The 25,784-nt window shown below is 41.9% G+C and overlaps 1 protein-coding gene across 7 annotated transcripts in view; it reads right to left on the reverse strand.

The window, feature by feature from the left end:
• The window catches only part of LOC141153938 (uncharacterized), a 109,424-nt gene that overhangs the window by 71,212 nt on the left and 12,428 nt on the right, over window positions 1-25,784 (reverse strand). For 4 of the 7 annotated variants that reach the window (XM_073639258.1, XM_073639249.1, XM_073639241.1 and 1 more), the window contains exons 2-12: window positions 18,978-19,147; window positions 17,858-17,956; window positions 17,494-17,766; window positions 11,796-11,921; window positions 11,435-11,707; window positions 7,921-8,085; window positions 6,911-7,075; window positions 6,598-6,813; window positions 6,054-6,278; window positions 5,762-5,971; window positions 2,796-2,996 (exon numbers count right to left, since the gene is read on the reverse strand). In XM_073639258.1, coding sequence (XP_073495359.1) covers window positions 2,796-2,996; window positions 5,762-5,971; window positions 6,054-6,278; window positions 6,598-6,813; window positions 6,911-7,075; window positions 7,921-8,085; window positions 11,435-11,707; window positions 11,796-11,921; window positions 17,494-17,766; window positions 17,858-17,956; window positions 18,978-19,082 — 2,058 coding nt within the window. In that variant the 5' untranslated portion in view covers window positions 19,083-19,147. Of the gene's footprint in view, window positions 1-2,795; window positions 2,997-5,761; window positions 5,972-6,053; window positions 6,279-6,597; window positions 6,814-6,910; window positions 7,076-7,920; window positions 8,086-8,993; window positions 9,750-9,841; window positions 10,280-11,434; window positions 11,708-11,795; window positions 11,922-17,493; window positions 17,767-17,857; window positions 17,957-18,977; window positions 19,148-25,784 lie in introns of those variants that run through there. The other 3 variants (XM_073639266.1, XM_073639292.1, XM_073639283.1) reach the window with 3 other exon arrangements.

The raw sequence follows: 25,784 nt of genomic DNA on the forward strand, positions 1-25,784 counted from the left end.
GACTGAAAAAGATTTGGAGGACTTTGTAAACGCCTCTAATTCTGATGATGATGCCCCGCCTGAGAATGTGTCAGAAGAGGAGGACCACATAAGTGATGGGGAATCCAATGCAGAGCAATCTGATTCTGAAGTGGAATCTGATGAGGAAACCCAGACAACTAGTGGGATCCAAGAAATCCCTTCAAAGAACAAAGATGTCATTTGGAACCTCCAGCCTTTTACTGTCTGGTAGAATGTCTTCTAAAGATGTCATAAAAGGTACACATGGTCCTACCAGGTATGCTATATCAAGAATTGATGACATACTATCTGCATTCAAATTGTTTATAAATATTACCATACAAAACATCATAATCCAAATGTCCAACATTGAGGGACAACAAGTTTATGGCGAGAAATGGAATACTTTAGATTTGACAGCTCTAAATGCTTTCATAGGATTCCTACTGTTAGCAGGAGTCAACAGGTCATAAGGTGAGTCAACCAGTAGTTTATGGGATTCAGAAACTGGTCGCCACATATTTAGGGCCACAATGTCGGTGAAAAGATTTCATAAAATTTCAAGAGTCCTTCGTTTTGATAATAAAAGCAATCGAATTGAAAGAAGAGCCACAGACAAACTTGACCCTATTAGAGATTTGTGGAACAAATGGGTAGAAAATCTACAAATATTTTATAATCCTGGTGACAATGTGACTGTAGATGAGCAATTAGTCTCGTTCAGAGGTAGGTGTCCGTTCAGGCAGTATATTCCAAGTAAGCCTGCAAAGTACGGCATCAAAATGTTGACTCTGTGCGACAGCAAAAGTGCGTACGCTCCAAATGCACAGGCATACATAGGAAAACAAGCTGGAGAAAGAGCCGAAAAAAATCAAGGCATGCGAGTAGTCTTGGATTTGACCCAGGGACTCAAAGGACAAAATGTCACATGCGACAATTTTTTTACATCATATCAATTAGGGCAGATGTTGATGAAAAGAAAAATGACCATGTTGGGTACTATTAGAAAAAATAAGCCATTACTGCCGCAAGGTATTCTCAGTAAGAGAGACATTTATAGTTTTAGGTTTTATTTTACTAAGGATACCACAGTTGTTTCTTACGTCCCAAAAAAACATAAGCAGGTAATTCTGATGAGCACAATGCATCATGATAGTGAAATCAGTAATAGAGATGACAGAAAACCGAACATCATTTTAGAATATAATGCTACAAAAGGGGCTGTTGATACACCTGTAAGCGCAAAACAAAACGGTGGCCAATGGTGACTTTTTACAATAAGCTTGATGTGTCAGCATACAATGAATTCGTGCTATGGAAGGAAATAGACCCAAATTGGAACAAAATTATACTATATAAGAGAAGACTTTTTATAGAGGAGTTGGGAAAATCACTGGTTAGCCCATATATTGAAGAACGAAAGGTAACACCCAGAGCTGATGGAGCAGCAGCCATTGTCCACAGGATCCAACAGCATGCTAAAGAAAGTGAACCAACAGCTTACACCAGCACTGCTACAATACCCACGGACGCCACCAGCAACGCAACCAGCCTAAAAAGGAAACGATGCGACTTCTGTCCAACACCAAGTAATCACAAATCAAATGTGATATGTTACAGATGTGGAAAATATTTATGCAAAAGACATGTCAATTATACCTGTGACAATTACGAACAGTAAATTTTGCACCATGTGACTTATCATTTTACATAAAAAAAACTGAACTGTTAATTTTTTTTGCTGGAAAATAATATAATTACATTTAGTTTATTGTTATTAGTTATAGTTTACAGTTGGATGAATAATTATTTTTGTATGTGCAAATATACAATATGCATAAATATTCCAATCAAGCCATGTTAAATGTTTTGACACAAAATAAAAAGTAAGTTTTTCTTTCCATTTTTCATTTGTTTATAAACAACCAGGTTCACATACAATATAATACTGCAAAAATTATTCAATTAAAACACTTAAATTAGCTAAAAATCAAGACTTTATTAGGTCCGGTCAAAAATGACCGGAGGATAACAAGTGTAAAGTGGTAACCAGGAGAATAGCAGGGTTAAAGGAACCATGTCAAGATCTTTTACCACATTAAACCACCACTACTAATTCATAGGAGCTCATGAGGTTACAGAACATAAAATGCAGAAACACAAAATCAGTATAGCTTTATCTTATGGAGGTAGTTTCTCTTTGGTATCATAGACATCCCTCCAGCGGAGACGCGTTCTCCCAAGCAGGTCCATCTGCATCCAGCACATGTAATAAAACGAGCTTCATGGGTGTACTGCACATACACATGAGGTCTTCAGAGTTGGATTGAGATGACGTATTCCAGCCAGAAAGGGCAGACCACCATTGTGGCATTTGCAGAAAATAATGCAAAAACACACAAAGAAAAATGCACAACGTGTGAACAAACCCTAAGGATTGTTGCTCAGAACACTGAAATCTGGTGTGTTTTATGTTATCTTGCTGCACTACTCTCCAGAATCCCATACTCCTACCCAACCCACATTTATATTTTAAGCTCCAAGCAAAATTAAATGTAGCTTCTATTAGGAACGGGGGGGAATACATGCCAGTATACAACTATTCTGTATAATATAAATGGATTAGCATAAGATTTCACTAATATGAGTGTTGAGGCCATCTATGGTGTAGGGTCAGGAAAAGTGAACAACCTATAACCATTGATGACATATTAACCCATGCACTGTCCAGTAAAGGCTAGCACAAGCAGGGTCTAGGCAGGACTTCTTTTTACTAGTGATTAGAAATACTATACCTTTAATTCCCCCTGAACATTTTTCAGTGTTTCACGCAAACGTGCGTTTTCCTCCTCTAGCATGCTACAATCACCAGATGGGGCAATTTTCTGCATCCTTTGCATCAAATCCAGATTTTTTTCTTTCTTTTCACGCAAGTCTGTTTTCAGAGTATTGAGGTACTGCATGGTGTCTTGCTTTGTTTTAGACTGAGCAATTATCTGTAAATAAAATACATGAGAATTTCTTTAAAACTTGGACTCAGTATTTGGTTTTAGCTATACAGTATTTCCCTCTCCATGACAAATTGCCAATATGTTTTATTAACAAATTCTGAAGTTGTCAGTGCAGTCTGAGCCAGTGCTGTGCAATTAGTTTCCTTGCCATGTAAAGCTGCTCTAGACTACATGTTTATGCTCCTCTATCCCAGGACATATTAGAAGGGAGAAGAGGTTACCTTGACCGAGAAGGCTGCTTTCTATAGCGAGCACCCCTCTCCATAAGGTCTCCATGTTCAAATATGGCCATAACCTATCTGTGCTACAGTAAATTTGTCACTTGAACATGAGCCATGTATGAGGGAGTCGGAGTTGGTGTCATGGAAATTGAGGAGTCGGAGGTTTGGCTTACCGACTCCACAGCCCTGCCTAGTGGGCCGCCCGGCGCACATCCAGTCCGACAGTACCAAGGCCATCGCATACATCAATCATCAGGGCGGAACTTGAAGCAGATCAATCCTGTCCGAGGTCTCTCGTATTCTGGCGTGGGCAGAACAAAAAGTGCCAATGATCGCAGCAGTACACATTCCTGGATAAAACAACTGGGCCGCCGTGTTTCTAAGCCACAAGGGCATCTCCTCGGGCAAGTGGTCCCTGAACCCATTGGTTTTCAGGCAGATCTGTCAAATGGTGGGGCACAGCCGACATCGACCAGATGGCATCCAGTGTGAACAACAAGGTCCTTCGTTTTGTGTCCAGGTCTGTCAACCCTCTTGCGATCGGCTCAGATGCCCTGGTTCTTCTGTGGCCAGTTAAGCCTTGTGTATCCATTTCCACCCCTGCCACTGAACCCCAGGCTCATCAAGAAGATCAAAGCGGAAGGGGTACCATTCATCCTCATGGCTCCTGACTAGCCCAGAAGAGTTTGGTAACCATAAGTGGTTATCCTCATCGCAGATGCCCTGTGGAAGCTACCAGATCATCCAGACCTTCATTCCAGGGACCCCTCTTCCACCAGAATTCACCCTCCCTCAATTTAACTGCATGGCTGTTGAAGCAGCTGACCTAAGAGATGACCGTTTCTTCAGACCATGATTAAAGCAAGGAAGCCAGATTCCTCCCTTTTCGCTGGTGCAAAGACAACCCCCATGTCCTTCTCGCTTGCTTCATTTAGGTCAGTCTCTCAGATCCCTTCATCGGCTTAAAGCTCTACATCTCAATCTTTCCAGAACAGCATCTTTCAGACACTCAGATTCCTTGTTTGTGATTCCTGAGGGTGACAGCAGAGGGATTCCTCCCTCTATAGCCACCATCGCTCATTGGATCCTCTCTGCCATCCTGGAAGCGTATCAAGCACAAAATACACAGCCTCCATCTGGGGTAAAGGCCCACTCTATCCATGCAGCGGGGGCTTCCTGGGCTGCTTGCCATCAAGCCTCTGCATTGCAGCTCTGCAAGGCTGCTAACTGTAGAACCTTGCAAAGGTATTTAAGAAAGACCAAAATCTATACCTATGCCTCGGCTAACGTGAGCTTGGGTATGAAGGTTTGGCTAGCGGCAGTCGCTCAGTATTAGATGGTTCTGAGTGTTCTTTTTTCCACCCTTGGGACTGCTTTAGGAAGTCCTATGGTCTCCTGTGTCCCCCAGTGAAGCGATAGATTAAAGAGGATTTTGGGTACCCAGAGACACTGCATCCTCGCTTGTTTGAATTTGTTACACTCGCTGCTTCTTCTACTGCTTTCTCACCAACGGATTAGCTTTGTGCCAGTTGGTGGCTGAATTCTGCTGCTGCGGAACTAACTTTTTCTGCCCAAATTCAGCCTCCCAGTGGCAGCAGCATACACCCACGATCTCCTGTGTACCCCAATGAAGGCTCTGAGGTGCCAAGCTTTGGTGATGTAGGACCCAAAGAAGCAGGCTGCAGCACGTATTGTGCCAAGAGGAGCTTTTAATGGGTCCAGGTTTTAGGAGAGGCCATTAGAGCCGTAGGGATTGGCTGTTCCAGTATCTCCAATTCCAGGATTTGGAACTGGCTATTTAAGGCAGCACACACAGCCTCATTGGGGACTTTGTGTTGAAGGAGGAAAAATAATAATAATAAAAAATAAAAACTTGTGTTAGGGTTCGCTTCCACTTACGATGCAACGAGTGCAATCAGATATAAAAATAAAATAAATAATAATAATAATAATCGGATTACACTCGCCCCAAATGTTACCCTATAGTGAAGCTCACACATCTGAGATTATTTTCTCATGCAGATACGGCATGCAAAAACAATCGCAGCATGCTGAGACTGCAACCGCAAGTCGGATCGCACGCACCCATACAAGTCTATGGGTAGGTGTGAAACATCGCACTGCATACCCCCTCCCCCACAAATGCAGGGCGATTCCCGCCGACGCCAGCAACAGAGGAGATGGAGAAATTAAATTCTCAGCAGCTGTGCTGCGATCCTCAAATGCGAGAGGATCGGAGCACAGAGCACTGACACTCGGCTCACACTTGCAGCAGAGCAGGAGCCGAGGGTCATTAGCTTATCGCCTCCAATGCCATACGCTACTGTGTCTCCGGCTTTATATGCAGTCTGCTGGGGAGAGTCTTGCCTGTGCGTTAAAGAGGGGAGTCTGTGTCTGTTGAACAGAGGACTGTGTTTTATTTTCACCTTTGTGCCAAGGAAAGGCTGCTTCTTGTTTGTGAAGACTTGTGAGGAATCCCTACAAAACATATATATTTGAAAAGATAATTTTAGTAAAATTCAGATTTACCTTCAGTTTCTTGGTTAAATTCTGAATTACTCCAGTAATCCGCCTGTTCTCTTGAAGTACGCCGTCGTTGAGCTTTTTGGTATCAAAATGTAAGCCTTGGAATTCACTTAGCCATTCAATAAATTCTTCTTTGCATTTCAGTTCTTGTTTAAGCTCATTTTCCATACCGTTTAGAAGCACCTTGACTTCAGAAAAGCCATCTTCAACATTCTAGACATGGAAATAATTAACTATTAAATATCCCAACGTGGCCAAGCGAAACTTGTAAAACGTTGTCAAGTGGCATACGCACCTTTATCACATCGTCTTTCTTATATATCAGTTCAGTTATAAATTCAATTTCGCAGTCCTTGAGCTCCTCCGCCAAAGTATCTGACCATTTTGAGCCACATTGTTCAAGCGATTGGAACTGTAGAAGGAGCTGATCATTTTTCTTTTGCAGAACACATAATTCATTCTCAAAGTCTTTGACTGAACTGTAATGTGTTTCCTCGACAGCGGCGTTCTTATATAGACCCTACGGGAAAGAAATAAAAAAAAAAGTTACCAAAAACTCTCTTTAGGCCAACTTTATTTAACTGATCAGTGTGTAACCTACATATTCCAGCAGTGTAAAAACTGGATGTGACTTTATAGAACCTACTATCTGGACTGCCTGTGAATAATGCACAAATAAAATACTTTTCCCCAGGGAATTTTGCCCAAAACACTCCATATCTGTGTTGGCTGAATCTCTTCAAGGAAAATCCGTATCTCCCAAGACTGGCATAACACAACCCATACCTCCCTAGACTGGCATAGCACAACCCTTAAATCATTGCAGACCAGAACTATACCTTAAACTTATAGAGCAGCATTTGCATTTCAGAATTTAGCTTGACATGTTCAGTTTGTAGATTTCCAAACGTCCTAGAGGAAGTTGATGAGAGGGATTCTATTATAGCGCTCATGGATTGATTTTGAGTTTGGGTCATACTTTGGAGTTCACAAGAGAGGTTACTCAGTGAGCTGTGATGATCTGAATAAACTGTGTAAATTTTACCCATGAGATCCTTAAAAAAAATAAAAATAAATTAGAGATAAAATTGTCACATTTAATTCAGCCAACTCACAGCAAGTAATGTCTTACAACCTGACCAGTTCTATTACCTTCCACTCTTGATTCTTTCCTTCCAGAATTTCAGTACGCTCAGCTAGTTCATCCTCTTCTTGCACAGGCTCATTTTGCATTTGATGCAGAGCTCTGACTTTTTTCTCCAGGAAATCCACCTCTTCTAACAAGTCAAAGTTCTTCCTCTGCTCTGCTTCCACCTTCTGGATTAAAAGCATTAAACATTCAGCACAAGAAACACAATCCAACATTATAGATTACATTTGGTCATTCTAACAAATCTCAGTAACTTAGGAATCACTGTCCTGAAAACATATACAATTTAAAAACAAACCTATAATGGGGTATTCCAACCTGAAGAAATGGTGGCACACTGTTATTGTATGCAATTACTATATGATCATGAGAGTGAAGTCTCTGGGAAACCCAACAATCTCAAATATGAAGAAGCCACAATGCAGATTCAACACTGGGGGCTCCTTCAGTCTTTGCCTGCAGAGCAGCGCCCTGGTCACCCTGTGCAGGGAAACCACTGAAGTCTCATCTTCCCCAGGATCAGCAAGATCCCAGACGTTGTACTTCCACAGATAATAAAGTGATATGACATACTGATAGGATGTCCTGAGTATATTAGATGAAACACCTGCTTAAAAGCATAAAAATAAAGTGTACCTGTCGTGTTATACATTCAGTCCGCTCTATAGATAGCATGGTATGAAGCGGAGCAGAATGATATATAGGTTTGTAGGAAAAGATTCAGTATAACTCGCATTTAATTCATTTAAATCCCTGGTGTTTGTAGGGATGAGTCCAATAGGCGGTCCTATTCAGTGATTGACAGTCTTCCCTGTATGACTGTACATGCAGAGTTTGCTGTCAATCACTGAATAGGACCGCCCATTGGACGCCATCCCTACAAACACCAGGGATTTCAATGAATAAAATGCAAGGTTTACTGAAACTTTCCACACAAAAATGCTGAATCATTCCTCCAGTTCCTCCAATTCTATAGCATCTTCAACATGTCAGGTTCCTTGTGTTAGATTACCTCATGCAGTTGCTGTATTTGCTCTTGCAAAGAAGAGATTTCCTGTAACCTTTCTTTTACTTCATTGACCTTCTCAAGTAGATGCGCATGGCTCTCATCACGCTCCTTTGTCACAGTTTGGAGTTTTGTCTGAGAGGTTATCAATTCATCTTGTACCTGTGCAACCTAACAACAATCAAGAGTTAACATTGCGTCTTTACACCTGAGAAACTGGGATTTTAGAGGAAAAGGCACGAGAGTCAGTTTAACCATGTGGTATAGCCTCCCTCAATTCACAAAAGTCTTCATTTCTTTCCTCTCTACATTGCAGAAATTGTGCACAAACTCAACCACATAAGGTCATGTTTACATAGTTTTAAAATGAGTGCGTTTGTAAAGGAACACACTATTAGCATGTGGACTTATGGAAATGTAATTTAGGGGTTTCTTATATTCAAAAAAGCTACTACAAGCAAAACACAGAAATAGGTCAAAGCAAAGACTTAAGGAGGACCCAATTTGTATCATCTCCCTCTGGACATTACCACAGATGTCTCTGGGGGGCGTGTACTTCTTCCACTGCTTGATGTTGACCAATCGTAATCAGGCAGTGTTGTGCAGGGGAGAAAAGAACACGCCCTCAGAGACAAATCTCTGGTAACGCCAAGTTGAACTATAACAAATTATAACCTGAAAACTTTACAAGACTATCTCCGCAATGGAGAGGAGAAATTAAAATCTAAGTTTTAGTCAGCTCTGCAGCCACTATGCCAAGATGTGGCCAATTTAACATGATCAAGCTGGTGAATGGTCCTCTTTAAGAGTGGGCACTCAATGGGGGATACCTCAACCCAGCAACTTTTTTTTTTTTTTTTAAATCAAAGCTACATTTAAGTTTCAACATTTCAAATTTAAAAATGTGTAAAATTTTGATAACTTATATCTAGTAGGTTCACTTAATTTCCATATACAACCAGTGAACTTTTCAATTTAATTCATAAAAGTGAAGAAATAACATTGCATATTTAATCCATTTATGGTAGATGATCATTTTCTACTACTGAGGTAGTAACTTGGATGGCTGGTATACTAACTGCTTTTTCTTGATCTTGCAAGCTGCCATATATATTTTCCTTTTCACTTCGCACTCTCTGGAGCAACTGCTGGAACTGCTCCTGTTCTTGGTGAAGAGACGGCACGTCCAGTTCACACTGCTGCAGCTGCTCGAGTACTGCAACGTTATCAGCCTTCATTTGTTTGGTGGAGGCCTCACTGAGACACATCTTCTCTTGCAGTTGTTGGAGCTCAGTAACCAATTAAATGAGCTGGAAAGTCTTCCTAACTTGTTCATCGGTTAAGAGGTTACGCTCATGTCTTAGCTGCTGCCAGGGCTGTGGAGTCGGAGTCGGTATAAAATGGACCGACTCCAAAAATATATAATAAATTGGGTGCAGTAGATCAATGCAGTTTGTGGGGAATATTTTTTCATAGGAATTTGGGAAAGTTATGAAATGTCCTATAAATGGCTGTTCAATTCCTGATCTAAGGCTACATTCACACACAGTGTTTTTGCTGCATTTTATGAGGATACGTTTTTCAGCTGCAAAAGCAGATCAGCTTTTTAAAAAACCGCAACACCTGAAAGGTTTTTGAGCTCATAATGTTTTCAATAGCAAAAGCAGATTAGAAAAACGCTGAACAAACGGACATGCTCATTACTTGTGAGGATCCGTTTTTGAGCCCAAAAACGGATCCTCACAAAACGATGTGTATGAATGTCATATCTTGAAACCCATTGACTTTGCTGGGATGCCCAGAGACACTGCATTTTACTGCAAAACGCTGTGTGTGAATCATGGCCGTAGCCAGCGAGGTGCAAGGGGGGACAGCTGCCTCCCCCCCCCCACCCTAGAGGCAGGGGCACACACCTATCAAAGCTCACTTGTATGCTGCAGGGCTCCCGTCTGCAGGGGGCAATCTCCCCTCCTCTGTCCTGTCTTCTGCAGTCTTCAGCAGAAAGAGGAGGGGGAGGGGAGCCTGCCCTGCACAGGATCCAATTCCTGGGCCCCGAGCTGGAGAAAGTGAAAGTACTACTGCTCATCTCTGTCACAGGAAGGTAACTAATGCTAATATGGTAGGTGATTATTATGTGCTATTGCTGTCTGTAGCTGTCATCCGTCTATCACACTCTATCCCTCCATCCATCTATCCCTCCAGCTATCCATCATTATATTCTATCTAAATATCTTGATTATTGTATCATAAAAATTATTAAATGTCTGATGTTCACATTGTACTACAATAAATTTTTCACTTAAATATAAGCAATATATGTGGGAGTCGGAGTCGGTGTAAGGGAAATTGAGGAGTCGCAGGTTTGGCTTACCGACTTCACAGCCCAGGCTGCTGCATTTCCGCTCTTAATTTCTCAGCCTGATATTGAAACAGGGCAAGAAAGTCAGATTTCAGAGGAAAAAAAAAAATCCATGACAGTACATTTTGGAAAAGCCAAGGAAATACCATGAGATTTAAAAGAGGACTTTGCTCCGCTACTAAACACCAGTGGGATCTCAGTACCTGGGACCCCAAAAGCTTATCTGTTTCTGGAAAACTGCAGAAGTTTCACTAAATCTAGTGAGAAAATTACGATCATACTACTAAAACATTTTTTTTCCTCCCAGAAGGAAGTTGGTGCATTTTAAAAACGATAATTTTAGACAGAAACTTAAAATGACGCCAGTCGAACACCATAGAAGGAATTTATGTAAAAGAAAGCCAACCCATGTAACTTATGGGTGACGACTATAAATAGGGGATCCAGTAATTGTGAAAGCCTACTCTTTTACCTGTCTTCTCCCAATCTCCCCTCAGCTGATTTATAACCACAGACTGCATCCAAGTTTAATGTGCAGGGGGAAAAAAACCTGCCATGTAGAGGCCTTCAATTCTGGCAACTAAATCACTAAAGTCTATTCTGTAATACAAATGAGGGGCTTTGGTGCACCCTTGGCGTGGCCAATTATTCAGTGCACTATTACACCCCTTTAAATTTGCATACAGAGCACTTAATCATATCTTGGCAGCATTCAAGTGAACGTTACATTATCTCAGCGAGTGGCTCCGCACCTCCGCTCATTGTCATTGCCGCCTCCACTCTATACTGTATTGCAGACAGGGGTTATGCCAACACTGAGTGCGTCTCCTGCAGGGTCTGTGTGGAGGTGCAGAGCCGCTGACTGAGTTTGGGAACGCTCCCTTGAGCGCTGTCAATCAAGATATGACCAAGTGCTCTGAATGCAAATTGAGGCGGATGTAACAGTGTACCCGGCCCTTAGGCACTCCAAGAGCTCATATCAAGGTACATATGTTTGTTTTTGTTCTCTTCTTCTGGCAACTAAAACTTCATTCAATGCTGACCTTGTCAGGGAGGCCGACATCATGTAGTGCTCAAGAAAATGGTGTAAACAGGACAGTCTCTAAAGAAAGTTATCCCCTTTTCCCTTGTGTCCAAATTGCACAGTTCTATGAAACATACCTCCTCCTCCAGCTTTTGTCTGGAATTCTGCAGTTCATCCCTTTCTTGTGTAATACTTTCCATCTCTGCGGTGAGGTCAAGTATTTTCTGAGAAGATGCTGCTTTTTCTTTCTCAGCTTCTTTCAAGACAAACTCCTTGCTCTTCAAAGCCTCCACAACCTGCTCCAATTCAGTAGTCAGATTTTGTTTGGCCAGGTCAAAAACACATCTGTCTTCAGCAGCTTTGTCCAAGATCTGAATCTTCTCTTGCAATTCCCCCTCTAGCAAAGAGGACTTTGTGGAGATGAAAGAAAAAAAAATGAGCAAGCACATCCTTGCAAATATGGCTGCTACTCTGTGATTTACGGTGGGGAATTCATACCTTTTCTTCAAGCAATGAAATCTCATTTTTCAGCTTTTCCACTCTCTGTCTCTGCTGCTGAAGTTCATCTTCAGCCTCTTGAAGCTCATCTTCAGCCTCTTGAGCCACATCTAGGATTTCTGTTAACTAAAGGGTGAAAAATACCATTAAACATCATTCCTATAAACGGGTGGAAACAGTCAGACACTCTTAAAATCAAGCTATCTACACTGAGAGTGGTGAGATCAGTTGCCCCTGTAATCTCCCCTGAGTCTAAGCAGGGCACTTCATTGATTCAGTGACTCGATTGGTTACAGGTATAGTCCAGAATTATGTAATTCTGAGGCTTATGTAGATTTGTGCCTATAGACACCTATACGCCCAAATGGCTTGTATAAACTAAACATATATGCTAAAGAGAAAAAAAAAAAAAAGCATTGACCGCACATCCAAAAAAATTATACATTGATCTAATGCTGCTAGGCAAAAATATACATTACTGAACATTCTGATCAGACTGTATGAAGCCCACTGCCACGTCACAGCGAACCTTAGTGGGTCCTAAATTTTATTGCCTTAAGGGAGTGGCGTCGTGAGATAATGCACCAGCACCGTGAACTGTCATGAACTGGTTTTTTGAGACTTGCGTTCTAAAAAATACCACACCAGGCGAGCACATATAGAATTTACTTAAAGAAGCACTCCTCCTCCCATCAAAGTTTTTATCCTCTTAATATATTGCAATCATCATATTATATAGCACTGGGTACTTACAATTGCTCATTAGCCTTTCTACCCAGCTAATTCTTTTCTTTGCTCTATGTAGAAACAGGAAGTCTCTTGTCCCTGCATTTATCATTTTCCCCTTCAACTCCTGAAACAGCAGCTCCTTCCTCCTCCCTGCTGGGGACTTTGCATTTACTTATGACTCATGCAGGGAAAATGGACCTCCTGTTTCTACATGGAAGGATTCAGCAAATCAGTTTTTAATCATGTTGTTATCTCAGACTAATGGAAAACAGAAGAATTAGCTGAGTAGAAAGGTAAAATGAGCAATTGTAAGTACACAGTGCTATATAATATGATGATTGCAATATATTAACCACTTTGCGCCAGAGCCTGTTTTTGCCTTCGTGACCGGGCCAATTTTTACAATTCTGACCACTGTCACTTTATGAAGTAATTACTCTGGAACGCTTCAACGGATTCCCCTTGATTCTGAGACTGTTTTTTCGTGACATATTGTACTTCATGATAGTGGTAAAATTTATTCGATATCACTTGCGTTTGTGAAAAAAATCGGAAATTTGGCGAAAATTTTGCAATTTTCAAACTTTGAATTTTCATGCCCTTAAATCAGAGAGATATGTCACACAAAATAGTTAATAAATAACATTTCCCACATGTCTACTTTACATCAGCACAATTTTGGAACCAAAATTTTTTTTTGTTAGGAGGCTATAAGGGTTAAAAGTTGACCATCAATTCCTCATTTTTCCAACAAAATTTACAAAAATATTTTTTTTAGGGACCACATCTTATTTGAAGTGACTTTGAGAGGTCTTTATGACAGAAAATACCCAGAAGTGACACCATTCTAAAAACTGCACCCCTCAAGGTGCTCAAAACCACATTCAAGAAGTTTATTAACCCTTCAGGTGTTTCACGGGAATTTTTGGAACGTGGAAGAAAACAATGAACATTTAAACTTTTTTTCACAAAAATGTTACTTTAGACCCAATTTTTTTATTTTCACAAGGGTAACAGGAAAAAATGGAATACACAATTTGTAGTGCAATTTCTCATGAGCGCGCTGATACCCCATATGTGAGGGAAAACCACTGTTTGGGCGCACAGCAGGGTTCGGAAGGGAAGGAGCGCCATTAGACTTTTTGAATGTAAAATTTGTTTGAATAATTAGCAGACACGATTTTGCGTTTGGAGAGCTCCTGATGTGCCTAAACAGTGGAAACCCCCCACACGTGACACCATTTTGGAAACTAGACCCCTTAGGGAACTTATCTAGATGTGTGGTGAGCACCTTGAACCCCAAGGTGCTTCACAGAAGTTTATAATATTGAGCTGTAAAAATAAAATTTAAACATTTTTCACACAAAAACGTTTTTCATCCCTTAATTTTGCATTATCATAAGGGTAACAGGAGAAATTGCACCATGAAATTTGTTGGCGTACTCAGGAGAAATTGTACGATACCCCATATGTGGGGGAAAACCACTGCTTTGGTGTACGGCAGGGTTCGGAAGAGAAAGGAGCGCTATGTTGGCTGGGATAGGCAGCAGACACCATGTCACATTTGAAGAGTCGCTGACATGCCGAAACAGCAGAAACCCCCACAAGTGACCCCATTTTGTAAACTACACCTCTCAAGGAATTCATCTAGGGAAGTAGTGAGTATTTTTTAATTTTTAAATTTATACCATTGGGCAGTGAAAAAAAGCATAATTATATTTTTACCACAAAAAAATGTTTTACCCTCAGATTTTACATTTTCACACAGGGCAATGGGTAAAAATGGTGCCGAAATGTGTCACAATTTCTCCTAAACGTGGCAATACCCCATATGTGGCTGTATCGTACCGCTTAGCCATACGGCGAGATCTGGGGGGGACGGAGCGCTATTTGACAATTGGAGAACAAATTATTGTAGAATAGGTATTTGGATTTGGGAGCACAAAATTTTCTGAATTTCTTTTGGGGGGCAAGGGCCATTTCGCTTTTCCAGAGCCTTTCTGCTACCAGTAACTTGGAAGTCCCTTATATTTTTAACAGATAACGGACATGAGTGGGGACTAGCTTTTTTTGAGGACTGAGTTGAAGCTTTTATTGGGAACATTTTACGTAACATTTATCCGGTGCTCTAGGCTGAGCACTTACATCGGGGTTTCCATCTAAATTTCCAAGTGATGTAATTCAGATGAAACCCCTGCGGGATCCATTCACTGTAATGAGGAAGCAGAGTTACTCTGGACTCCGTCTGGCCTCTGTTTAGCGGTGTCCTTTTTTTCAGAAGTGCACAAAACTGTGGCCAACCGCACTTTTATGCACGCCTAAAACAAATGACACCGTGGGATCTCAGGCCAGATGGCATCCACAGTGGCCTATATCTGCCTCATTACAGGGAATCTTCCATCATGGGTTCTGTCTGATTCACGTATTTCAGAGATTTACACGGAAACTCTGGTGTAAGTGCTCAGGGCAGAGCGCAGGATAAATGTGAGCAGAGCCTTACTGCGATCTTTGGGAGACATAATAAACAAATCAGTAGCAGGTGACGAATTGGATTTATTTATTTTTTACGCCGTTCCTCGTGTGATGTAACTGATTAGATTACTTTATTTTTCGGGTCGGTGCGATTACAGAGATACCAGATTTATATTGGGTTTTTATGACTGACAGCTGTCACACACCAAGACGCTTTTTTTTGCATCACCATATTTTGAGAGCTATAATTTTCCCATACTTCGGCCGACAGAGTCATGTGACGGCTTGCTTTTTGCGGGACGAGTTGACATTTTTATTGGTACCATTTTTGGGTACGTGACATTTTTTGATTGCTTTCTATTCTGTTTTTTGGGAGGTAAAATTAACAAAAACCAAAAATTCAGGAATTGTTTTTTGAGGTTTTTTTTTTTATGCCGTTCTGCGTGTGGTAAAAGTGATCAGGCAGCATTATTCTTTGGGTCAGTACGTTTACAGCGATACTACACTTACTGTATTTTTTTTATGTTTTGGCGCTTTTACACAATAAAACAATTTTATAGAAAAAATATTTTTTTTGCATCGCTTTATTCTGAGCGCTATAACTTTTTTATTTTTCGGCTGATGGTGCTATATGGCGGCTTTTTTTTTTGCGGAACAAGGTGACGTTTTCAGCAATCAGACAACAGCCAGGGATTGAGGGGTTGAAGATCAACCATTTAGAGTTGAATGCGGCTGCCTTTGCGGATGAGTTCTTGCTTCTCTTGTCCAACCCAAAAATAGCAGTCCCAAAGATTTTGGAGCTTTTCTCCCTATTTGGAGAACTCTCCAACTTTAAGATCAACCTGGATAAATCTGAAGCACTGAATATATCGGCAGGCACCATCTTGTAATTTTCTAGATAAAATACCCATGGGACTTCTACCTTACCTCTTCTCTCCGGATTTTACAGATCCTTACCACTTAAACCCATTTCACATCTGCTTCAGGGGAAAATTCCGTGTGTTAGCGGTTGGCCATTGGCTGCGGGGAAAAGCCCTCAATTTTCTACAACACTCACATATTGCTCACTATATGAACTTGATCAAAAAACTACCTCAACCCCACACTAATTGGCTTTGGCTTGAGATTCTAACAAAAGTTAACCATCTTGTTCCGAAAATTGTTTCTAAACTTTACTCAAATCTCACAAACATGATAGATAATGCCCCACCGATATTCTTACACTCTTGGGAATCTGAATTGAATATTCAACTCTCCCCAAAAGACAAACAAATGATATGCCTCAATTCACATGGTTTTTCACGGTGTGTGGCGTACACATTGCTCTCGCGTTGGTACTACACACCGGATAAACTTTATCATTTCGGACTAGCTAGTTCTCCTCAATGCTGGAGGTGTGAGGGGTCGAGAGGTACTTTGTCCCATGTCTTTTGGTATTGTCCGGCCCTTCGACAATTTTGGACTGAGGTTTTTGGGGTTATGCGTTTTCTCAAATTACTTGTTGCGGATTTGACGGTAGTAGAAGTACTTTTGTCCCTTCCTACAAATAACTTCCACCCTAAAAAGCATGAGCTGGCTCCATTGATGTTAGGGGCCGCAAAACAATTGATAGCCCTCAAGTGGAAGCAGCAAACCCCACCAAGCTTAGATGAATGGAAATGTAAAATAAGAGACCTATTTAGGCTGGAGGAACGGACGAGTTGGGATTCCCGGTCGCATGAGAAGTTTAAGAGGATCTGGGCCCCGTGGATACAATATATGGGGGGCATTGTTTCTTAGTCCGTGGGTGTCTGGGGGGCCCTACAGTGGTCAGTTGAGTATCAAATTCTTGTTTAGGTGTTGTGTATCACAATACCAACCTTTCACATATATAGCCAATTCTGGTAGGGTGATCTGGGAGTATGTTGCCCTTCGGGCATTGGTTTAGCGAGGGACGAGAATTGCAGATTTCTCTAATGTATACTTAACTTCGGTATATCTCTAGAATTATTTAATTTCTAGGAATGAGCTACGCTTTATTGATAATCTCCTGTATTTGGGAATGTTTTGTTTTGAACTGTTTCGATTAATATTATTTCTCTGCTTGTTAAGAGAAAACTGTTAAATACTGTATTTACTGTATTAAGTCTGTGCACTGCAGTGATTTTGTCTTCTCTACTTTTAGCATTGATATGTGTCTCTGTGTTGCATAGTATTTCTTCTGTACTGCAAAATTAAAATAAAGAATTGAAAAAAAAAAAAAATAAAATAAAAAAAGGCAGTGATGAATTGAGGCCCATGTTTTCATGCAAAACTGAATTAAGGCACCCTTGGAAGTAAAGTGTGAGGTTGCATTTTCAGGGTGTTTCAGGAGATATTAGTGTGGTGGAATAATTTGATTTTATTCTACAATTCAGGGGGAGGGAGGGTTATGCCCAAAGTGTGACAATTGTACTGGTAGCGAAAGGGTTAATGTAACATTGCAAAAAGCTTTACTGGTTTCATTTTTGTAAATTACCAATTTTAGCAACTCCTCATTTGTCAGCCGCATTTGGTTCCACTTCTCGGACGCAGCTTTCAGTTGAGCAGTGAGGTCATGTATTTTTTGGCCAGCTTCAGATCCCTCTTTTTCAGACTTGTCCAGAGCTAATTTATTGGTCTCGATTTCATTGTGAAGATCTTTCAGTTCTAATTGCAGTTTCTCCTTTGACAGCACAATAATCTCTCGCTCACTAATGGCTTCCTTCAAAAGCAAAATGGTTTCCTGCAATTGGTTCTCAACTGAAGACGACTGGTAGAGGGGAAAAAAGTAAAAAGACAAAAGAGGTTGTATCATCTGCGGAATATGAACCGAGAATGTAGTATTAATATAAACACCATACCTTTTGTTCTAAAGATTCAATTTTACAGGTTAGCTCTTCTACCATCTGCTCCTTAAGATTGTGTTGTGCCTTTCTAAGATCATCCTGCGTTTCTATAGACTAAGGAAGATGAAACAAGAAGACTCACAGAATTGTGAGCAGTTTCTAAGGCAACTTGCTGTATTTAAAGGGAGTCTGTCAGCAGGATTTGGCTACCTCATCTAAGAGCACCATGATGTAGGCAAAGAGACCCTGAATCCAATGATGTATCACTTAGATTACTGGGTGCAGAGCTGAGAAAGCTTCCCCCACCCACACCTGGCTCTGTATATACTATGTCTGTAGACAGTGAGCTGCCCATCACAGGAGGGGGCGCGTCTGACTAGCATCCATGCTATGCTGTATCCCAGCAATAAGATCCAGGTGCTAAAACAATCATTGCAAGCAAACAAAACCATGGAGCTTGATAAGAGAGGCATAGCTGTAAATCGGTGTTTCAGCCCCTACAGCATGCTGTCTTCAGATTACATAGCATCATCCTGCTGACAGATTCCCTTTAAAGGAACCATGTCAAGATCTTTTACCACATTAAACCACCACTACTAATTCATAGGAGCTCATGATGTTACTGAACATAAAATGCAGAAACACAAAATCAGTATAGCTTTATCTTATGGAGGTAGTTTCTCTTTGGTATCATAGACATCCCTCCAGCGGAGACGCGTTCTCCCAAGCAGGTCCATCTGCATCCAGCACATGTAATAAAACGAGCTTCATGGGTGTACTGCACATACACGTGAGGTCTTCAGAGTTGGATTGAGATGACGTATTCCAGCCAGAAAGGGCAGACCACCATTGTGGCATTTGCAGGAAGAAATGGAAAAAATGCAAAAACACACACAAAGAAAAATGCATATAGGTGCACAATTTAGTAAGGTTATCCTCGTACTACAAACTAGTAGTGGACATTGAGTGGGGTAAAAACTGGTGACCGGTTGCCTTGATTGGAAGAATCACCCTAAAATTATTAATTAACTATACATATCACAGGCTCCTCAGCCAGTGATCGTAAATGCTTACACAAACTGTAAAAAAAAAAACAAAGACCCCAAAACAAAAAATGTAAAAAGCCAATGCTTACCAATTGTACATTCTCCCCTAGATCTTCCTTCAGCTGGTCCCTTTCTGACTGCAGACTCTGAATTGTGGCCCTCAGCTGACGGCTTTCATTTGTCATGATTGCCATGTGTTGCTCAACATTAAGAAGCTTTTCCTCAATGTTTGATTTCTCAAGTTGTCATCTTCAGTGTTCTGCAACATTTTTAATAAAAAAGATATCAAAAAGGGAAAATGGACATGCTAGGCATAACCTTGATTGATTGTTAAGCTTATTTGGACCTTTTGTTTTGAGTCCAAGTGCATGGTTACCAATGATATTTTACTCCCAGCTATATTAGAATATATAGCTAGCTGCCTCCACCTCATTTTTATGCACAAGAATGAATATGTGTATAATTTTATATAATATATATACACAGTACAGACCAAAAGTTTGGACACACCTTCTCATTTAAAGATTTTTCTGTTTTTTCATGACTATGAAAATTGTACATTCACACTGAAGGCATCAAAACTATGAATTAACACATGTGGAATTATATACTTAACAAAAAAGTGTGAAACAACTGAAAATATGTCTTATATTCTAGGTTCTTCAAAGTAGCCACCTTTTGCTTTGATGACTGCTTTGCACACTCTTGGCATTCTCTTGATGAGCTTCAAGAGGTAGTCACCGGAAATGGTCTTCCAACAATCTTGAAGGAGTTCCCAGAGATGCTTAGCACTTGTTGGCCCTTTTGCCTTCACTCTGCGCTCCAGCTCATCCCAAACCATCTCAACTGGGTTCAGGTCTGGTGTGGAGGCCAGGTCATCTGGTGTAGCACCCCATCACTCTCCTTCTTGGTCAAATAGCCCTTACACAGCCTGGAGGTGTGTTTGGGGTCATTGTCCTGTTGAAAAATAAATGATGGTCCTACTAAATGCCAACCGGATGGAATAGCATGCCGCTGCAAGATGCTGTGGTAGCCATGCTGGTTCAGTATGCCTTAAATTTTGAATAAATCCCTAACAGTGTCACCAGCAAAGCACCCCCACGCCTCCTCCTCCATGGTTCACGGTGGGAACCAGGCATGTTGAGTCCATCCGTTCACCTTTTCTGCATCGCACAAAGACACGGTGGTTGGAACCAAAGATCTCAAATTTGGACTCATCAGACCAAAGCACAGATTTCCGCTGGTTTAATGTCCATTCCTTGTGTTCTTTAGCCCAAACAAGTCTCTTCTGCTTGTTGCCTGTCCTTAGCAGTGGTTTCCTAGCAGCTATTTTACCATGAAGGCCTGCGACACAAAGTCTCCTCTTAACAGTTGTTGAAGAGATGTGTCTGCTGCTAGAACTCTGTGTGGCATTGACCTGGTCTCTAATCTGAGCTGCTGTTAACCTGCGATTTCTGAGGCTGGTGACTCGGATAAACTTATCCTCAGAAGCAGAGGTGACTCTTGGTCTTCCTTTCCTGGGGCGGTCCTCATGTGAGCCAGTTTCTTTGTAGCGCTTGTTGGTTTTTGCAACTGCACTTGGGGACACTTTCAAAGTTTTCCCAATTTTTTGCACTGACTGACCTTCATTTCTTAAAGTAATGATGGCCACTCGTTTTTCTTTACTTAGAATTTGTATTATGGCAAGAAAAAAGCAGCTAACAGTCCATTCAGTAGGACTATCAGCTGTGTATCCACCAGACTTCTGCACAACACAACTGATGGTCCCAACCCCATTTATAAGGCAAGAAATCCCACTTATTAAACCTGACAGGGCACACCTGTGAAGTGAAAACCATTTCCGGTGACTACCTCTTGAAGCTCATCAAGAGAATGCCAAGAGTGTGCAAAGCAGTCATCAAAGCAAAAGGTGGCTACTTTGAAGAACCTAGAATATAAGACATATTTTCAGTTGTTTCACACTTTTTTGTTAAGTATATAATTCCACATGTGTTAATTCATAGTTTTGATGCCTTCAGTGTGAATGTACAATTTTCATAGTCATGAAAATACAGAAAAATCTTTAAATGAGAAGGTGTGTCCAAACTTTTGGTCTGTACTGTATATACAGTTATAAAAAAAAAGTTTGGGCACCCCTATTAATCTTAAGCTTAATGTTTTATAAAAATTGGTGTTTTTGCAACAGCTATTTCAGTTTGATATATGTAATAACTGTTGGACACAGTAATGTTTCTGCCTTGAAATGAGGTTTATTGTACTAACAGAAAATGTGCAATCTGCATTCAAACAAAATTTGACAGGTGCATAAGTATGGGCACCCTTATTTTCTTGTTTTAAATACTCCTACCTACATTTTACTGACTTACTAAAGCACTTTTTTTGGTTTTGTAACCTCATTGAGCTTTGAACTTCATAGCCAGGTGTATGCAATCATGAGAAAAGCTACTTAAAGTGGCCACTTGCAAGTTGTTCTCCTGTTTGAATCTCCTCTGAAGAGTGGCATCATGGGCTCCTCAAAACAACTGTCAAATGATCTGAAAACAAAGATTATTCAACATAGTTGTTCAGGGAAAGGATACAAAAAGCTGTCTCAGAGATTTAACCTGTCAGTTTCCACTGTGAGGAACATAGTAAGGAAATGGAAGAACACAGGGACAGTTCTTGTTAAGGCCAGAAGTGGCAGGCCAAGAAAAACATCAGAAAGGAAGAGAAGAAGAATGGTGAGATCAGTCAAGGACAATCCTCAGACCACCTCCGGAGAGCTGCAGCATCAACTTGCTGCAGATGGTGTCACTGTGCATCGGTCAATTATACAACGCACTTTGCACAAGGAGAAGCTGTATGGGAGAGTGATGCGAAAGAAGCCGTTTCTGCAAGCACGCCACAAACAGAGTCGGCTGAGGTATGCAAAAGCACATTTGGAGAAGCCAATTTCTTTTTGGAAGGAGGTCCTGTGGAATGATGAAACCAAGATTGAGTTGTTTGGTCATACAAAAAAGGAGTTATGCATGGCGGCAAAAAAAACACAGCATTCCAAGAAAAACACTTGCTACCCACAGTAAAATTTGGTGGAGGCTCCATCATGCTTTGGGGCTGTGTGGCCAATGCCGGCACTGGGAATCTTGTTAAAGTTGAGGGACGCATGGATTCCACTCAGTATCAGCAGATTCTTGACAATAATATTCAAGAATCAGTGATAAAGTTGAAGTTACGCAGGGGATGGATCTTTCTGCAAGACAATGATCCAAAACACCGCTCCAAATCTACTCAGGCATTCATGCAGAGGAACAATTACAATGTTCTGGAATGGCTATCCCAGTCCCCAGACCAGAATATCATTGAACATCTGTGGGATCATTTGAAGAGGGCTGTCCATGCTCGGCGACCATCAAACTTAACTGAACTGGAATTGTTTTGTAAAGAGGAAAGGTCAAAAATACCTTCATCCAGGATCCAGGAAATCATTAAAAGCTACAGGAAGCAACTAGAGGCTGTTATTTTTGCAGAAGGAGGATCTACTAAATATTAATGTCACTTTTCTGTTGAGGTGCCCATACTTATGCACCTTTCAAATTTTGTTTGAATGCAGATTGCACATTTTCTGTTAGTACAATAAACCTCATTTCAAGGCAGAAATATTACTGCGTCCAACAGTTATTACATATATCAAACTGAAATAGCTGTTGCAAAAACACCAATTTTTATAAAACATTAAGCTTAAGATTAATAGGGGTGCCCAAACTTTTTCATATAACTGTACATATGAGATTTTTGTGTACTCACCGTAATATCTCTTTCTCTTAGCCTCTAATTGGGGGACACAGGACCATGGGTGTTATGCTGCTGTCCACTAGGAGGCGACACTATGCATATTCTGAAAAAGATTAACCGTGGCTCCTCCTCTGCAGTATACACCCCTGGACAGAATCAGCCTTCTCCAGTTTTGTGCAAAAGCAATAGGAGGAACGTAACATGGATAACATAACCCTGCCTATAAGAAGGCAACTATGCACGAGCTCAAACAAAGACAATATGAGAACTCAACATAACGGCCCGGAACGGGCAACAGGGTGGGAGCTGTGTCCCCCAATTAAAGGCTAAGAGAAAGACATTTTACGGTGAGCACTGTAATGCAGCGGCTGCGGCATTACTGTAATGGTCCAGAGTGTGTTTTGGCCAACCATGTACCTCCCCCTCAGGTGACTGGTCACATGACTGTGACATCGCACAGGTCCTGTGCACACAGAAGGTCTGATCACATGACTGTGACATCAGCAAGGTCCTGTCTGTGTGCAATGGATGATATATAAACCTTGGTGATTTTGAGACAGGGTGTGAAAGGCATGAGGCCTGTTCCTGTGTGGGACACCGTGTAGTGAAGCCTGGTGAAGCCTGAAAGGTCGAGGCTGGATCCTGAGGTGTAAGAGATGCCAGTGGCCTTGGAGGGCAAGAGGTTTGGAAGATAAGAGTCCTGGAAGGCAGAGGCTGGTTGTCATATGTGAAGACATATCATTAGCCTTTGAAGGTACGAGGGCTTGAGACCCCCATCTGGGAAAGCCTTAAAGCCACAGCTGTGGCAGAACGAAACCGTTAAGACCCGGCAAAAGTGGTGCGTTATATGGACATTGTTATAGTCACTTTGCTGAAGGCTGTAACTGGAGCCAAGTGGGCATAGCTGCCACTGGAAAGGCTCGTGGACATTATATGTGTGATAAGCGGTTTATGATAAATAATAAACTGCTGCATTGTGAAATACCGGAAAGACATTGCATGTGTGCTTTAATTGACCCGGTGAGGCGAGTGTCCCTCAGTATGATGACTAGCGCTGCCTTACATGTGGTTGGAGAATGCGGGCAACGGCAGCCCGGCTGCTAGGGGGCAACGGCAGCCCGGCTGCTAGGGGGCAACGGCACAGGACGACGAGTGTGGATACAAGCATCTTGCTGTAACTCGGCGGGGTTACGAAAATTGTCCTCCCACTCAAACCTGGTTTGCTGTGGCTCGGCGGGGCCACGAAAATTTTTCCGGGGAGAGGGGTGTGAAGTTCTAGTGTGAACAGCGTACCGCGATGGCTGTGAACGGAGCAGCAAAAGAAAATGAAGCTACTGAGCGATTAAAACCGCAGCAGGTATTTGAGAAACGTTTACAGGACATGGTGCAGGAACGGCAGGAGCTTTAGGCACCGTATAGAATGGCGGCAGTGGACCATTCTGTGAACTCTCCGCGGGCGCCAGTATTGTCCCAGAGTGCTCGGGGAGGTGGTAAGAGATGTTGTGAACTGAGTCCTAAGACTATTGTTGATTTTTTTTGTAAAAATTCCCCTACAGGTGTGTGTGTGTGTGTGTCCGAAAGGGGGCGGAGTCTCAAAAGGGGGCGGATTTTCACAAAAGTGTGGAGTATAGAAAACCAAAATTTGTTATTGGTTGTGGGTTGGTACCCCTAAAAATGACAATTTGACCGTTGATAACGGGGTAGCTCCAGTAGAAGGGGTTGACGTCAAAGTGGGAGGTGACCTGTTAGTCCACAACACCATGGGGAGTGACAGACTCCGTAGCTGACGGTGACACTACAAAAGTAGAAGGAGAGTTCAGTCAGGAGGGGTTAGACGAGGAGAGAAAGTCCCCCTCTCGACGACGGCGCAAGGGCCAAGTGAAAAAAAAGAAAATGTAATGCTGTGTGCCTTTGTTTCAAGTGTGGATCCTCCTTTAGAGGCAGAAGAGGAGGTGACGTTGCCAATAGCAACCTCCGGTACAGTACTGAGACAGAAGGATCAGGATCTGACAGCCCTGAAAGAGGAGGAGGCCAGCTATGACCAAGAGCTGGAGCCTATCAGGCAGCAGCATCAAGAGTGACGTGCAGCAACTATGGGAAAACCTGGAGATTGTGTCCTCAGACCAGCGGAGCCTGGAGTCTGAACGGCAGAAAATATACCAGGTTGTGAGGAACTTACAGCGAGACCTGGAGGGAAGCAAAGAGGAAATTAACCAATGGAAGGAAATTCCAGGAAATTAGGGAGGACCGCCACAAAACCAAGGAGGAGGTTTTGCAGTTGAAGCGTGAGAAGGAGGCGCTGCAGGATGAAGTTTCTGGGCGTGAACAAAACCTAGAACGACTGCGCGAATAGTTCAACCGGGAGCTGTGTGAATCCAAGAAGGAATATGGTGAACGCAGTGGGGAACAGCAACAAATTAAGAGAGACTATGAGGATCTCCTCAGGGTTAAAGAAAAACTAGAGGATGATAAGGCGGATGCAGAGCACATGCGCCAAGTGGTTGAGACCACTCTGCCGGATGCCCATGATGAAAATGATGATCTCCGCAGAAAGACCCTAGGTCTGGAAGCTCAGGTGAAGGAGCTGCAGACGTTCTGTGATAATCTCCAGAGGGCAGAGATGTGCCTTAAGGAAAGAATCAGCAAGATGGAAGCTGAGCAGAAAAAGATGGAGTCTATCGGAGAAGCCACAGAACAGGGCCAGGAGTTGGTCACTGAAGATGGGAGGTATGAAACAGATACCTCCTCGGATAATACGAGCTCGGGTGATTCGGTGGAAGTAAGAGCCGAGATCAAGGAGATGCTACAAGCCCATTTGAAGCAAGAGAAGCTTGAGAGACTGGCTGTGGAGAGCCAAGTGGGCGCATTGGAGACAGAGAGGTCTGAGAGAACTCTACTGTTAAAGGAGCAGTTGAAGCAGGAAGAGCTTCAGAGATGGGCTGCTGAGAGGCGAGTAGTGGAGCTAGAGGAACAGGTTTTCGACCTCAAAGGTCGCCTAGCAAAGTATCACTCAGTGAACGAGGCCTCTTGGAGAAGGAAAAAGGCAAACAAGTTGCACTCACTCCCTTATACCATGACCTGAGGAGAGCTAAGAATGTCTTAACAGAAGATAAGTATGAGTTGGA

The sequence above is a fragment of the Phyllobates terribilis genome, unplaced genomic scaffold (assembly GCF_046119375.1).
Source record: "Phyllobates terribilis strain yellow unplaced genomic scaffold, ASM4611937v1 Scaffold_1__5_contigs__length_1240528914, whole genome shotgun sequence".
In the NCBI taxonomy this organism is placed as follows: Eukaryota; Metazoa; Chordata; class Amphibia; order Anura; family Dendrobatidae; genus Phyllobates; species Phyllobates terribilis.